The sequence below is a fragment of the Scaptodrosophila lebanonensis genome, unplaced genomic scaffold, assembly GCF_003285725.1.
Source record: "Scaptodrosophila lebanonensis strain 11010-0011.00,11010-0021.00 unplaced genomic scaffold, SlebRS2 tig00000024-arrow-pilon, whole genome shotgun sequence".
NCBI lineage: Eukaryota > Metazoa > Arthropoda > Insecta > Diptera > Drosophilidae > Scaptodrosophila > Scaptodrosophila lebanonensis.
Window position 1 is genome coordinate 17,892,378 of NW_022060538.1, and position 13,527 is coordinate 17,905,904.

General features: G+C 38.8%; 1 protein-coding gene across 4 annotated transcripts in view; it reads right to left on the reverse strand.

The window, feature by feature from the left end:
• LOC115621769 (peripheral plasma membrane protein CASK) overlaps positions 1–9,614 on the reverse strand; it is a 49,565-nt gene extending 39,951 nt beyond the window's left edge. For all 4 annotated transcript variants that reach the window (XM_030515512.1, XM_030515510.1, XM_030515511.1 and 1 more), the window contains exons 1-8: positions 9,414–9,614; positions 7,363–7,709; positions 6,305–6,417; positions 5,069–5,174; positions 3,990–4,067; positions 3,569–3,926; positions 3,228–3,495; positions 1,037–1,383 (exon numbers count right to left, since the gene is read on the reverse strand). In XM_030515512.1, the coding sequence (XP_030371372.1) occupies positions 1,037–1,383; positions 3,228–3,495; positions 3,569–3,926; positions 3,990–4,067; positions 5,069–5,174; positions 6,305–6,417; positions 7,363–7,421 (1,329 nt within the window). In that variant the 5' untranslated portion in view covers positions 7,422–7,709; positions 9,414–9,614. The remainder of the gene's footprint in view (positions 1–1,036; positions 1,384–3,227; positions 3,496–3,568; positions 3,927–3,989; positions 4,068–5,068; positions 5,175–6,304; positions 6,418–7,362; positions 7,710–9,413) is intronic.
• Positions 9,615–13,527: the final 3,913 nt, after the last annotated feature.

The window sequence follows — 13,527 nt, forward strand, 5'->3', positions numbered from 1 at the left end:
CGTAGTACTGGAGGGAAATTGTTTCCTTAACAAATTTTCTTAGAATTTACCGGTTTGGATGAAATTTCAAACAAAAGATTGTTTACGTGTAAAAAGTTTAAAAGATTCGGACGGACATGTCTAGATCGATTTCTCTGATTAAGAATATATATTCTTTATGGGGTTGGATATGCTTCCTTCTGCTTCTTACATACTTTACACAAACCTAAGATGCCCTTTTTACCGTACTACTACTATTGCGCAAACTGAAACATTGGACAGAAGTTGGCTTAACTGATTGTCAGAGTTTAAGTTATCATTTTTTTATTTTTCAGTCTGTTTTCCCACACAAATAAATTTGCGGACCGTTTCAAGTTAATTTCTACTAAAAGACAACAATTTCTGAAAGCGGGTAAAAGATGAACAATATTGGTAGTTAATGGATATATAAAAACTAGTTTGAAATAAACGCAATTTCTTTACCAGATTTCTTTTACAATGCCCTTCTGAGTGAATCAGTAAGCTAAAATATTTATATTAATTAATAGTATAGTAATATAGCAATAGTATTCATTTGAGAATTGTAGGGTTATTAGTAGGGATGCTGTGTATATTAAACGCTTTCGCAGCAATTTCAATTAGCAATTCCATTAACTAAAGTTTTTACCGCGGCAGATAACTCTACCCATCGCACAAACATAGCTGGCAGTTCTCTTTATTATAGCTCAATTCAAGAGTTATTTTAACAGTTTACTGCTAACCACATGGTTTATAGTAAAAATGTTTACAACTTTTACGCAACTATAGTGTTTGCTGTGATTTCGGTGCGGTTTCATTCCCTGTCACTAAATACCTGTCCTGGACGGCAGGGCATTATCAGACTAATGCACGCAAAGTGCAGTCAGGCATCGTAATGTAGATATCAACAAACACAGGGTGTATATTTAGCTATAATGGGCTTTAGTTGCGCACACACACACACACACACTCCAACAGCTTGCCACAAAACATTTCAAATAAAATAGTAATAATAGAGTAGAGCGAAGCGTTCACTCACCTGCATGTGTGGGGCGGCCAACAGTTGGAGAAGCTCATCCTTTACATACTTATTGCCAGCGCCCATAGACGAGAGCAATTCCAATACGTCACGACTTCGTGCCACAGCCTCGGCACTGGGCGCCCGACCCGTGGCCGTAATGGTCGTTGAGCCAATGCGATCAAAGAGCTGCAGAAATTGATGTAAATGCACATCACGCAGCATGTCGCGCAACACATCCGCATCCACATGCGCATCCTGCAACGAATAGATATCATCTAGGCAGTCCAAAATTCGCTGCACAGCCTCAATGCCGGCCTCCTCGTCTGCCCATTCATGCATCATTTCCGGTGCGCCTGGAACGGGCACTGCAAAAAATTAAAGATGTTGAGAACCTGCAGCAATTATGATTTCTAATGTTGCAGTTGCGGCACAAGTTCATTGTTTAAGTTTATTTTGTTAGTTTGAATACAAATATTCACATAGCACATGGCGAATTTCAAACTCATCCGAAAAACAAGCATCCCAAGTTTGATTATTCCAGGTCTTACAAATTACGAGTTATTCTCGTTCATACAGACAGACAGTCAGATATATCGTAAAATGTTTATATTAAGAGATCTGCCACGTTTTCTATTCTATAAAATGGAATCTTTTAATTACATGCAACATAAATAAGATCTCTCCATTTTACTAATTTAGCTTTCAATTTCAATACAATACTTTTCACAAAGGCAACAATTTTCAACTCCTATCCATTCAACCACGGAATATCGAATAATCTTTACGAATAGCTCATTCCAGTTAAATATAGGCGTAATAGTTTGCAAACATTTAATTAAGAAAATATAGTTGCCAATTCCTAGCAAAAAGACAAAATGTAGTGTCGTGATACAGGTAATACTCCAATTTGTGATAATTTATTTATTACCTAGAGTCTCAATTAAAGCTATTAACTATATCCTTATAATTTTTAGTTGTGTTGCAACCCAGTGGCCATAAAGAGCTCTCTGCGTGCTTCAATTGAATAAAAAGGAGGACAATGCAACTTTGCGAGACGCCCTCTTCTTCAACAGTTATTAATCAAATAATTTAGTTATCTAATGCGATTCTTTTAGCAACCTATTGTTTTGTCAATTAATTGCAAATTTCAAGTATACCGTGATGACATCAATCTTTTTTAATGGCCTCAATCTTTCTAAATGAAAATATATTAGGATTGTTAGTTGGTTCGTGAGTTTTGGTTTGCGATGCATAAAATCAAATTCAGGAATCAACTACATCTTTCCAATTTTCGGTATAAAGCTTTTATTTCTGTTCCATAGTATTGCAGTGATGATTTTCATTAAAAATGTATTGAATACTTAATAAAATTTTAATTTTTATCAGTTTCGCCTAAGCTTAGGCAGCTTTACCCGTGGTTTTTTATTTATACAAAAAAATAGATCTAGCACTAACATATCTTTGAAGTGCAATTCTACATACACAGATGAACATTATACATTTTTATATAAATCTTTACATTTTCACACAACCACTTTGCAATTATTACATTATTAGACATGTCCGACCGTCTGCCTGTCAAACTTGGTATGCAGACGCTCCCAGTCCCTAGTATTTTATTTTATTTCGCCAATACTGTCCACATTTTCAAACCTACATAAACCAAACTCACACACTATATGCAGCTATCTACTTTTGTTATAAATTTCATTGAAACTGCACAATTCTAAGCGAAACAATTTTACTCCAGTACTACGCCCACAAACTGCGGCATCAAGTACGCTCTTCTTCTTCTTTTTGTTCCTGCTTTGGGCGTATATAACTCAGTGACGGGAGTTTGTCTGGGTACAGGGTATTTCACCATCGGGCTTGCTCGACTGTAGCGTTCTCTCTTGTTTTATTTTAGACAAATAAAAATTGTCATAACTGGCCCGGTTTTTCGCTAGCTAATGGACTAACCTATTTTCTTCGAATTTATTTTCATTGCTGTCACAGCTCTATTAATTTGATACAAGAAACTGACCAAGGATAGTGATTAGTAGTCAATAAAAATGTAAAAATAACGCATAACTAATTACTGTTTATATACACAACGCTTGTCAACATAAAGATATCAGACTTGCTCATTAAATAGCAGACATACATCTCACGACTTTCATAGCAGCAATAAATTAAAAAAAAATAAATGAAATTAGTATAATGCACTCACTATCCGTATCTGTAGCATACAGCGATTCCATGGTTGTGCCGCCAGCAATGGCCTGCACAGCACCCTTGAGCTTGCGTCGAGCATTATAGCGCTTCAATTCCTCGACCGTATCGGCTAAATGTGTGCGCTGTAATTTATCGCGATCTCGTATCCACGGATGGTCCAGCACTTCGGTAATGGAAAGTCTGTGATGAGGATTCGCGGCAAGCATTTTCATGACTAGATCTTTGGCGCTGGCCGAAATTGATTTCCATTCGGGTGCCTCGAACTGAAAGCCAACATCCAAAAAGTTTGTTAAGCAATGCCGATGGCAGAACCGCAAATACGATTTGTTCACTCACCGAGAGACGTCCACGCGCTATTGACTGCTGCAATCGCACACCGGAGCCCAGAAACGGCAGACGACCCGACAACAGGACATGCAACATCACACCAGCGCCCCAGACATCACAGCCCTTGCCATAGAGCCGCCTTGTGACCACTTCCGGCGCCATATAATGCGGGCAGCCCACTCGTCCGTGCGTTTCTATGCTTTCTCGAGCGCCAGGCAACTGAATGGCCGAGCCAAACCCGCCCAGCTTAACGGGCGCCGAATTGTCCACTGTGGCCAGCAACGCACAAGCCGGCCGCACATCCCGATGCAAAATGTCGTTCTCATGGCAATAGCGTAGGGCCTCCAGTATCTGGCGCATGTAATGGCTGTGATGTGGAATGAAATGGATTAGCTTATTAATTGAAGTGGGCGGAATGGAATATACGCACCAAGCCACCGCCTCACTGTACACGAAACCCGCAACGGCGCGTCGCACAACCTCAAAGCATAAATCGGAGCCTTCCATGCTGCAAAGAGAAAACAATTTAGACGGCGCGCATCGTTTGTAGGTACAGTGGAAATCGCTTAGGTGATACTTGTATCGTATTTGTGAACTAATATAAAAACTAAGCCGAATGAATCATTCCATGGAAGTTATTACTTTAAGCTCTGCAAAAGGTTTCTTTATTCCTATTCGATGATTTCTATTCTATATAATTAAGTTGAAAGCGAACAGTGTGCAGTGTGTGACCAGGTTATGTGAAATCTACATGAGTATTTGTTACACTGTGCTGTGCTTAGTAACTTTATTCGACTTAATTCGTTTCGCATTATTTAATTTTTAATCTGTGTTTAAAAACGTCTCCAGGGACTGAATAAAAATGACTGTGGTCCTGTAATTCCGGTCCTGTAATTCTTTTTTTTTTTTATATCTGGAAAAAATTTTTAGTCTTGAATTGAACCCAAATCTCTCTGTGTTATTTCAAATTAAAATAACTTTACGCTAATTCGTAAGAAATCGTCTAACATTTCTTTGGTGTTTTTATAATGAAACTGCATCTAGTTTCTACATTAGCTATTAGATATTATTATAGCAACACTACTCGTAAATTAATTGAATATTCATTTGATTTTTAATGAGTTCATTAGAATAGAGTTACATTAAAAACAAAAAAAAAAAAAAGAAAAAAAACTTGGCCTTCCTCCTTCGACTTAGAAAAATCTGGATACCAAGTTTGGTTATTCAAGCTCTTTTACTTTCTGAGGCTCCTTTAAATACATCCTTTGGGTACAGGGTAAAATAGCATAATGCTCCTCTTATTATTAAATATACGATGTTGTGTAATGTAGAATATTGTTCTTTTATCTTAAAGGTGAAATGTCTCTATCAAAAGTTTCATGCTAGGAATGCCTATGCATTGAAAAGTAAAAATATACTGAGTCTGGTTTTCAAATCAGCGCTTGGCAAAGTTTCCCTTAAGCAATGGCCACCGTATGTAAATAAATTGAAATGTTTCGGCGGGCTTACAATTCGAATACCATGTAGAGCATGCCCTCAGAACTGTAGGTCTCCAGTAGTTCGACGATGTGCGGATGCTTCAGCATGTGACATATTGTGGCTTCGCGTTTCAGATCTGTAATTGTAATGGACGGCAATTAGTTGACAAAGTGGCGCAAAATTATAATGGGACAGTCCTATATACATATTATATATTGACCCCGGCGCTGCCCTCAATCTTATACAATAGACGAGTCTCTAGGTGGAAGTGATGGACCAGCTGCCGGCAGCTTTAATGGACTTAGCTATGGCCTGGTGAATTATGTTTGAGCCATGCATCATTTGTTGTCCAAACGGTAGCAGCAGGAGGACGAAAAGAAACACCAGCAGGCACTTGAGGAATTTCTTTTTAATTGGCTAGTGGGTGGATGGGGATGGGGCGTTGTCTTCGCTGCTGGCACACGTGCCACTCTTCGGGGGCTGTGCCTACGGCTCTGTTTTCGTTGCTTCTTCTGCTTCCGTTGCCGCTGTCGCTTTCCGCAGCGTTGTTTCTATTTTGTGTTGCACAATTAGAAGCTACATAATTTTGAATAATTGACTAGCTTAATTATAATTTATTCATTCGCCGTGGCGCCCAAGGTGCCTGTCGTGCAAGGTCGCCTCAAACATGACAAACACTAGCCGGCATAAGTTTTGGGACGGTGGCGTAATTAAATTTTTATTCATTTTCTTGCAGACTTGTTCATAAATCAAATTTATCTATCGAAATGCTTGCAGGTTTTCCGCCCGTGAGAACATAGCGATATACAAAAAGCATAAAACTTATGCAGCATTTACACTTTCCGAAAAAAAGTGCATTTTCAACATTATTCTTCTTTGTTTAAAATTAGGTTTCTGATAGGTCTTCTCATTGGGCTTTCAGGCTACGGAAAAAACTAAACTCAACTGATCCCTAGTCGTATAAATAATTATTTTCATTACTTCTTCCGTTCTTTCTAAAGATAATGTAAGAAATCTTGTTTAGAAAATATGATTAACAAAGTGATTAGTTAATCTGTGGGTATTTTTTACAGAGAAAACAATTATTGGCATTTCATGTACCGATGTATTTTCTGTTTGCCAGAATATTCATATATTTGGTCGACTACTGTATGTTGAAAGCATAAGTAATTTGGAATGTAGGCTTTTAAGCACGCATATGTATGTGTATGTGGGATGTGTATTTTGGGATGCTTTTGCGCCCTGTGGGGGGCCATTTCCACTTACCCGCTGTGCTCAGTCCTGGACTCGCTGTGAATTTGGCCACATCGACAATTTTGACAGCAAACTGCTGGCCCGACTCTCTGTGTATGCAACGCCGCACAATGGAGAATGGTCCTCTGCAATGCAAGTTGAAGAAGAAAGTTTTAATTAGCATGTAATCTATAAAAATAATCATAAAAGCTTTAAAGGTAAACATGCGCATCGTTTAAAGGCCAATCTATAAACTTGCAAGTTGTGAAACTTTTTAACACTGAAGTTACGCCAAAACTTTTTTAGGCCACTTAGCGACCCTCGAGGCCAACACAAACTGACATCGGCTAACAGATTCATCCCAGCCATATGCCTTGGCCATGTTATACATCTTGAGTGGGGACTGGGGTCCCATGGCAGCAACAAAACTTGCCGACAGATGATTTAGTGCGTTGGCAGCGGACACACAAATTAGATGCCACTCTCACACCTAACGAGCCTGGCTGCATCCTCTTCCACCCACAGACAAATATATGTATATGTTTATATGTATACAGTCATGAACACGAAAATAGGACAAACTTTTCCTCATTTCCTATTCTTACTTGAATCATATACTAGTTCGAAATTACGAATTGCCATGATATAACAAAAATAAATATAACGATGATAAAAGCTTGTTGGACAGATGAAATGAAAAACAGTAGAAAAAAGCCGAGAGGTCATGCACTTCCTGAAAGATATATACGTAAATAAAGCACGGGGGCCAATTGTATGGATATTTGAATATGAAAATAAAAGCGTTTGTCTTCATGGATTTTTGAATATGAAAATAAAAGCGTTTGTCTTCAATTAGATGCCTTCAAAATGGTTTTTCATGAATGGAAATCATAAAAGAAAGAAGAGTTCATGTTTACTATTTATTTTAAAGGTTATGTTTGTATTATTCTTGCAGTATATGAAAGTGTTTTGTCTTCTGGAGTTACATGGAAATATAAGCGATATATAATAAGAATTATTTTTATTCTTGTAATGAAATCGTTTGCTCTATTCATATGACCATAGGTGTACATTCAGTGCGTTAAACTTACTTGCCAATAACCTCGCACAGTTCGTAGACATCGTCAAAGAGAATTTCGTCTTCGGCCATTTTGAATAATTGATGAATTGATGCCTAGCTCAATTGCTTTTTGGAATATTGATGAGTTGTAGTTGTAGTTGTTGCTGTTGTTGTTGCCGCCAAGCAACCGTGCATGCACGTGGTCCAGAGACAACAACAACAAACAGCTGTCCAGCACTTGTTACTACTCCTCCTGCGCCTCCTGCTCCACCTTCTTTCTGCTTGCCTTAAAGCTTGTGGGCAAACTTGTTCCTCAATTCTGTTCCAGAAATTTGTCTTGCGTTGTTGGTTTCGTTAAAAATTCATTTGCTGCAGAAACTGAAAAATGACAACAAGAGCAAAATGTAGCGTTAATGTAATAAACGAATGCGACAGTAATAACAAAAGACAAACGGAAATGGCATTCATTAGCAGTTGGCAGTTAGCAGTTAGCGAGCGTCATCATCAGCATCAGCACCCCACTGTCCATATTTAGCAGTCGCCCATCAAGCATCCAGCCAGATGTGTCAATCACACGCTTTTGAGAATTTTAAACATGTTGCAGGTAACGGGGAGTTGGGCGGAATAGGGATAAGGTGGTATAAGGTGGTGTGGGGTGTGGTACGGTGGGCACAACCCAAATCAATTACAGTCGCTGCAGCAAACAAAGTGTTCAAAATTTTATCAATAGCTAACTAAATGATGATGATGATGCTGTTGCTACACTCCTTGGCGGAAGGAACATTTCACTGTCAACGGCTGAACAACGATTTGAGTTTTCTAACGGAAATGTTGATTGTGGTTTTGGTCGAGGCAAGCTGGCAAGCTGGCAGCCAGGCAGCCAGGCAGGCGACAGCATCCAGGACAACGCAGGCATTGCCAAAAAGGTAAACAAGGGGCTTACAAAAACATCAACACACACACGCATACACACACACACACACTCACATACACTCAAACACTGAAGAGCCGTTACTTGAGAGGCGCTTCATAAAAGGTCTCCTGGCAGTTTTAGTGCAAGTAACAGAGACTGTTAACTATTCCAACTACAACATATTACTATAATGTTTCCGATTTTTGTATTTAGAAGGCAACATATAAGGCAACACAACACTTGGACAAGCCAAAAAAAAGTTAGTTGTATGCCATCCTTTGACGATGGGTCGAGGCACTCGAGAGAGCCCCAACACGCGCACGCTCTGCGCTACAACGAGAGAGAGAGAGAGAGAGAGAGAGAGAGAAAGAGCGGGCCAGTGACAGGGAGAGAGAGTAAGGAGAGGTAGGGAGCCAGCGAGTGCAGAGCAAGCGCATAGCACAGAAATTCGTATAAAATTCCAATTGTGTTTGCAAAAAAGGAAGAATTAAGCGTAAATACTTAAATAGCTGTTGTTGCAATGGCCGTGGTGCTCTGAGCAGGCGGGGCTGCATGAATATTTAAATATGCAACAATTTACGATGCACAAGACACATGCTTACACACATGCACACACATTCATTCGCTCACTTACAGGGAAAAGGACACAACACACTCGCATGTAATATTTAATGCGAGCCTGTGATGCGCATTGGGCGCGGTGTGCATTTGCTCCTTGCTCTTGCCCCCTCCAGCTAGCTCTCCGTTACCCGTTGGCTCATCGTGTTTTAGTTGTAATGTTGGATGCTGCTTCTCTGTTCGGGCAGCGAAGGTTTTACCTTGGGTTCGTGCCGCTGCCTCTGCCACTGCCGCTGTGTAAAATGCCTTGACACCAAGTAGCGACCTTACCACTCATACACACACACATTCACACACAGGCACTGCACTATACACTACGTGTGAGAGGAGGATTCACTTGCGCGACAAGTGCCGCCCCTCTTAAAACATGGGGCCCAACCATTAAGACATTGATTCTTTGTCAAGATTTTTTATATTTTTAGCCAAGGATTTGCTATTGGCTTGCATTGCTCAGCCTCAGCCACAGCCTTTGCCTCAGTTTCTGTCTCCCACACCAAATACCGAACGGCACACACACACACACCTACATGTGTACATGCACAAATACAAACCCAATCAGCTACGACAGCGCCGCACAATTTTCGCACGTAAAATTTTTACACTTGACGCATCTTTTCTCTTGCCGCTCTGTTTTCGCACACCAATTCTCCAACGAACCACAAATTACTATTGTAACGCAACCGAAGGTCTATTAACAATTGATTTCAATCGCTATTTATTTAATTTACTTAAAACAAACACGAGACCGTGAGATTGATTGGCGAAGAGTTTGTTGCGACTGTTGAACCGGTTCCCTGCGCATGGAACTGGAGAGCTGGAGTCAGGGATGCAGCGTAAGTTGTGAGCAGAACGAACTAAATCATCTTGTAATTTGCTAATGAAACTTAACTTAACTTATTGATTATTGTAAAGACATTTATTATTTCGAACCTAATAACAGCATTACAATTGATATTTTGGCACTTGCAAGCATATATTTTAATGCCATTTTTCATATCTAAATTGACCGTTAAATTAACCAGATCTTTAAACATGTGAGTGAAATGAACTAATGTGGTTCACATTTGAAACAGCTACCAGCTGTGTTTTGGTATTTTCTGCGCTGGTAAATTTTAGGGTATTTTATGTGCGGGAATTTTAAAAACGTGGTGAATATAAATGCTTATTGCAATTAGTTGTGAAATGCAGCCACGTGAATCTGTTTATAACTAAAGGCAATTTTTTTAAAATCTTCATTAAGCATTGAAAAAATTGATTATATTGTAACACATTCGGAACACAATTTATTCCATTCTGTTGCCATTTTATCTACCATTTTATTTTATACACTATATTTTTATTTGGATTATGCCGATGTCAAACTAATCTATAAAGAACATTTCAACATATGTACATACATATGTACATATGTATATTTTACAATGACATACTTTACAGAGTTCTTACTGTATTGCAAGTGTTGTATTTTAATGTCGTTGGTTATCAAATGATAAACAGCCACGACCATGAGCTCTTAAATATAACACAAAATATATTGGGAAGGTCGCTGAAAGCAAACAAATTGGGCTTATCTGGAAGTATTTAAAATAAACATAGGAACATTCTGTTTACTTGCATTCAGTAGATTAGGAAGCTATTCAAGTTAAGTCTGTTACAAAAAAAAAAAAGAAACAATAATCAAAAATCAGTTGTCTGTGTAATTCTACCTAGCCATAAAATTAAAAAGCGTCGAATTATAATCTGTCTGTAGTGTTGTTTTAACATTAAATAAAAAAAGCAACCAATTTCAAAGCATAGTTTTAAAGAACTGGTTAAGCATTTTAAATTAAAGCGGTAACAAATAAAACATAATTAATCGTACAAGTATATAGAAGTAAGCAAAAAATATACTCAGTAAAAAGTTTTTGATGAAATCCATATTTAAAAATTTCAGCAGGATATATTATAAAATATCAATTTTAAATTATTTTTGTGGCATGATGTCGTTTGTTTGTAAAACCCACCACCTCATCCACATCATTTTCTTTGTTCTGGGTTTAGTTCTGGGGACTGAGAACAAGACAATACTTTTACTCAAACCATTTTCAGGATTTCTTCCTGGAAAGTTATGGGTCATTATCCTACATACCAACGGCTTTTCGTCTCCTGTCGCTTGGGGTAGCCTGACTTCCTCAAACATTTTACCATAATCCTGTTGGTTCATTATTTCTTTTACCCAGTCAGAAGAAAAACAGTTCCGTGCCAATAAAATTCCAACATTTTAAGAAAACAACATTTTACTTGACGCATAAACTTTTCACTGACTGCAGGGCTAATTTTTTCATTACTGGTACACTGTACGTGAGAATCTTACTATAATAATATCAGAACTAGCTGCATAAACTAAGCTGTGACCTGATAATATTCAGTTTTATTGCTTTTCAATGTGTGAGATATTTATAGTAGTAATCATGTATTGCTAATGCTTATTAATCTAGAATAGCACCACTATGTTTGTTAAAGGCATAATAGTTTTATAGTTACAGCTCTCTAAATACGAGAATAAAATAATAAAAAATGAACAAAATAAGCTGTAAGCCAATGTATCTGTGTGTGTGTACTATATGTATGTGTGTATTTATTCTAATCCCATCACATTCCCTGTCAACGTGCATTGGGTACGCCTTTGGAATATCAATTGACTTTTTACCAATATCCATTAGATAAAATGCATTAGAATAAATTAAGATTTCAAATAAACACACACACACATGTACATGCATATGTATATTAACATATGCATATAGAGGCATGTCAGGCACGCCACGCTCGCAACCCACACACACGCACGCTCTGACACACTCACGCACATACAATAGGTGCGTAATCTTTAAATCAACTGCCTTATACAAAAGGGACCCCAACATAAACATCATCAATTACAAACAAACAAAAAAAAAGCAGAGCCGAAAAGCAAAAGAGCAACAACAACAACTATGAAGCGACCTCAGAGCAATGCAATCGTAGCTTGTTGTTGTTCTTGTTGATCTTGGCAGCGTTGACAAAAGGCACGCAACGGAGAGAAGACAAAAATGAAAAAAAAAGAGTGAGTGAGAGAGAAGGCTGTCCCAGCCACTCAGGTGAAATCAAAATCAAATTCAAGCCTGTCTTTATTGTTGATACTATTGTTGTTGTTGCTGCTGTTATTGTCGCTGTCGCTGTCGCCGTTGCCGTTGCCGGTCGCGACTTGTGACTGTCGCGCTTAATGCGTGTGGATGTGGATGGACATGAACGTGTAGGATTCGAATTGACATTATAAAAACAGGTTTGCTGCCAATATATTGTCGCTGCCGCAGTCAACGTCGACGCCGCTGCCTGAGCCTCATCCTACACGCTACACACAGGCTTGCCTACCTGTTGTTGTAGTTGCAGCTTGTTGTTGTCTAGGATACGCGCACATTGTTGTTGTTGTTGTTATTGTTCATGTTTACTACCTACTGGTTGGCCAATTGAACAAAAAATGCGCGCCAAATGGGCAACTGCAGTCGTAGCTGCCAACTATACGTACATATGTTGATATGTATGTATGTATGTATGTATGTATGTATGTATGTATGTATGTATGTATGTATATATGCACAGATGTACATGTATGTATATATACACAGATGTACATATGTGTAATGTACCATACTAACGGTCTCGCAGGAGGCAGCATCACTTAAACAGTCACATCTTCGCCTCCACCACCCGCCCCTCATATCGTTATTGTCGTTGTTGCTGTTGATGATGTAGTCAAATTACGTTGCCTGGAAACGCACGCATATTCATTTACCATCAACTACATATGTACATACATACATACATAGGCCCATATGGCATTTGAGGAGCTAAGGAAGAAGCAGCAATTAACTCAAAATGTCATTAAGCAACGCTGTTGTAGGTGAGAGAGAACGGCCGCCTCCTTTTACAGTAATGATCGCATATGGATGCAAAGAGAGTTAGAAATGAGTGAAATATAATGCAGGTATGACTTTACTGTGGAAATCTCAGACATTTTATCCGTTTAAATACTCTATAAATGAGATGTTCTCCTACTATGTTCATACAAATGATTATAAAGCCAGACTTAAAATATAAACTTTTCAGTATCAGTACTAGGGGGAAACAATTGCATCTTCGTCGATTGTTTTTACGCTATTTCCACTGTAGCTGTCGGCTCTGAGATGCAGACTGACATATGACAGGCATCAAGCAACCAGTCAGCCAGCCAGCCAGCCAGTCATCCAGTGAGCCATCCAGCTAGCCAGCCAGCCAGTTTGGCATTTTTCTTTAGCATCACTAACAACATCAGCAGCCACCAAGCAACACACACCCTCGCCTTCAAACATATAAACCTACCTATGTATATATACACACATATGTACATACATATGTGTATGTATGTCTTTAGGTCCGTATGCATGATTATATTATGTTCCACCTTGGCATTAAACGGTTGATTAAATTTCACTACAAATGGGCTGGGCCGTATGCATATCGGAAAAAGGTCAACTCGACCACTGGGCCGGCCGACCATATGTTCACATTATTTACACTTGCTATTAGGTGACACGAACATTTATCATGAAATGGGGACTACCAGTATTCGGAATATGCTGGTGCTTAGCATGAAGCTTTCACAAG